Raw genomic sequence first — 2,343 nt, forward strand, 5'->3', positions numbered from 1 at the left:
GCGCTTGAAGTACTTCTGGGCGTGGGACCGCACCTGCGACATGGTCCGCGTGCCGACGATGCGCGCGACGCGGTCCCAGCGCCTCCCGAACGTCTCGAGGCCCGCGAGGAACTTGGCGTGCTCGTCCTCGGCCCAGTGGCCCGCGCGCGCCTCCGCCGGCGTCGGCGCCGGCATCTCCGCGAGGCGCTCGAGCAGCGCGTCGTCGACGTCCGGCGCGGCGGTTTCGGGCGGCGCCGCGGCCGGCCCGTCGCCGCCCGACGCCGGTTCGTCCGCCGCGGCGTCGCGGCGCGGCGCGCGCGCGGCGTAGGCCTCGACGAGCTGCCCCAGGAGCGCCCGGTCGCCGGCGGGCAGCTGGCCGAGGCCCGCGGCGACGTCGGAGAGCGAGCCGATGGCCCGGCGGCCCGCCGCGCGCGTCGACAGGAAGTAGCACTCGAGGTGGAACCACTGCGTCTTCGGCGACGACCCGGGCCGCGACGCCGGCGGCCGCCGGCCCAGCCGCGACGCGCCGGCGTGGATCTTCGGCTCGGCGCACGCGCCGAAGTGGCACTTGGACCGGCCGTCCTGCCTGTGTGGATTCAAATCTTCAACCCGACTTCAATGTGCGCGTAATCGAACGGTTTGGACCGGACTCTTTCGCTGTGCTTCGAGAACGCGACGAGAGCAATCGATTCGTCCAAAAATCAGCCAAATCGACTTGGAATTGGCCGAGATAGAGAGTTCTGAAGTTTGGTGGGGACTTCCCAAACCAGTGGTTGATTTCCACACAGCGTCCTGCGCGACGGACGCGACGTAGACGTGTTTCGCGCCGCCCGCGTCGCACTCGCCGCTCTGGTCCATGCCCGTGGGCCCCGCGGCGCCGCGCTGGTAGCGGTCGCCGCAGGTACCGCACAAACTCAGCGCCGCGGACCGCTCGTGGCGCCGGAACCGCGCCTGGGCAGGAAAAGAGTGCGACATTTCCAACTTTGGAGGCTCCTATCTCGGTCGATTTCCACTCGTTTCGGCTAACTTTTGGACGAGCGATCGTCTCTGGGAGCGCTCTCGACGCGTGGATGCTTTTTCCGGAACGCGCGCGCGCGGAACACTCATGTTGAAGCGAACTTGAATCACTCGTGGCGCCGGAACCGCGCGACGTCGTCGTCCGCGCCGCACCAGAGGCACGCGGCGCCGTCGGCCGCGGGCGTCGGCGGCGGCGGCGGCCGCCGCGGGTGCTGGGGCGCGCGGTCGTCGCGCGGCGCCCGCGGCATCGGCGGCAGGAGCTCGCAGTCGCCGCAGACGTAGTCGGGATCGCTGTTCGCGAGGAACCGGATGTCGCCCGCGCCGCAGCGGCTGCAGAGCGACCCCTCGGGCTCGGGCCCGAGGGCGCCCCGGCGGTAGCGCTGGCTGCAGGACCCGCAGAGCGTCTGGGGCCCGTCGGGCCCCCGGCTCCGCGACGGCGCCTCGCGCGCGCCGCGGCCGCACCAGTTGCAACTCCAGCCCTCGGGGACTTTGGCCTCGACGGGCTTCGCCGGCGGCCCGAGGGCCGCGCGCTCCTCGACGTGGTCCGCGATGAGCCCGCGCACGCGCTCCTTGTCGCCCTCGGACATGGTCTCGAAGCCCTCGAGGTCGGAGGGCGCCTCGATGGTCTTGCTCTTGCGGCAGACGCGGCGGAACGCGACGAACGCGCAGTCGAGGTGGTACCACCGCGTCTTGCCGTGGCCGAGGCGCACGCTCGGCGGCTGCTTGCCTACCGGGAGGGGGCGGGTCCGCGTCGGGGCGGGGCGGCGGGCGGCGGGCGGCGTCGAGGGGAAAGGGGGGCGCACCGATGCGCGTCTCGCCGCAGCGCAGGTACTGGCGGCACTCGACGCTCTGGCACTTGGACCGGTTGTCCGTCGCGTAGGACACGATGTAGCGGTTCTCGCCGATGTGGCCCGCGAGCTTGCCGCCGATGCGGCCCAGGCCCTCCTGGGACGAGTCGAGGCCGAGCTGCGCGCAGAGGTTGCGCCCGGACGTCTCCAGGCCCCGGAGCCGGTTCACGGCCTCCTCGCGCTGTCCCGGGCCCTGGAGGCGGCTCGCCGCCTTCACCGTCTCGATCTCTTCCATGGCGTTTTCGCTTACTCGAGTCAGCCACACATAAGCTTCGGGCACGAGATTTGCCTCACAGCGATCAAAAGGGCCCTTGAAGCTGTACGTCTTCCGTGCAAACTTGCGCGCCCGACGCACGATTCACTTGCTGTAAAGCGGCGCCTCAACAAAACCTTGCCAACTTGTAGTTCAATGTTTCCGGGCTTAGCCGCCGGCCCCCCCCCCGCGCGCGCTCATTGCCGCGCGGCGATGTCGACCTCGTTCCAGTCCTCGCCCTCGGGT

General features: G+C 71.0%; 1 protein-coding gene across 1 annotated transcript; it reads right to left on the minus strand.

The window, feature by feature from the left end:
* AURANDRAFT_21964 (hypothetical protein) lies at positions 1-174 on the minus strand (the record flags this gene model as incomplete). Its single annotated transcript, XM_009036252.1, has 1 exon — positions 1-174. A coding segment is annotated over one exon (174 nt), but the record flags the coding sequence as incomplete, so codon positions are not given.
* Positions 175-2,343: the final 2,169 nt, after the last annotated feature.

The sequence above is a fragment of the Aureococcus anophagefferens genome (genome assembly GCF_000186865.1).
Source record: "Aureococcus anophagefferens unplaced genomic scaffold AURANscaffold_4, whole genome shotgun sequence".
Lineage (NCBI taxonomy): Eukaryota > Pelagophyceae > Pelagomonadales > Pelagomonadaceae > Aureococcus > Aureococcus anophagefferens.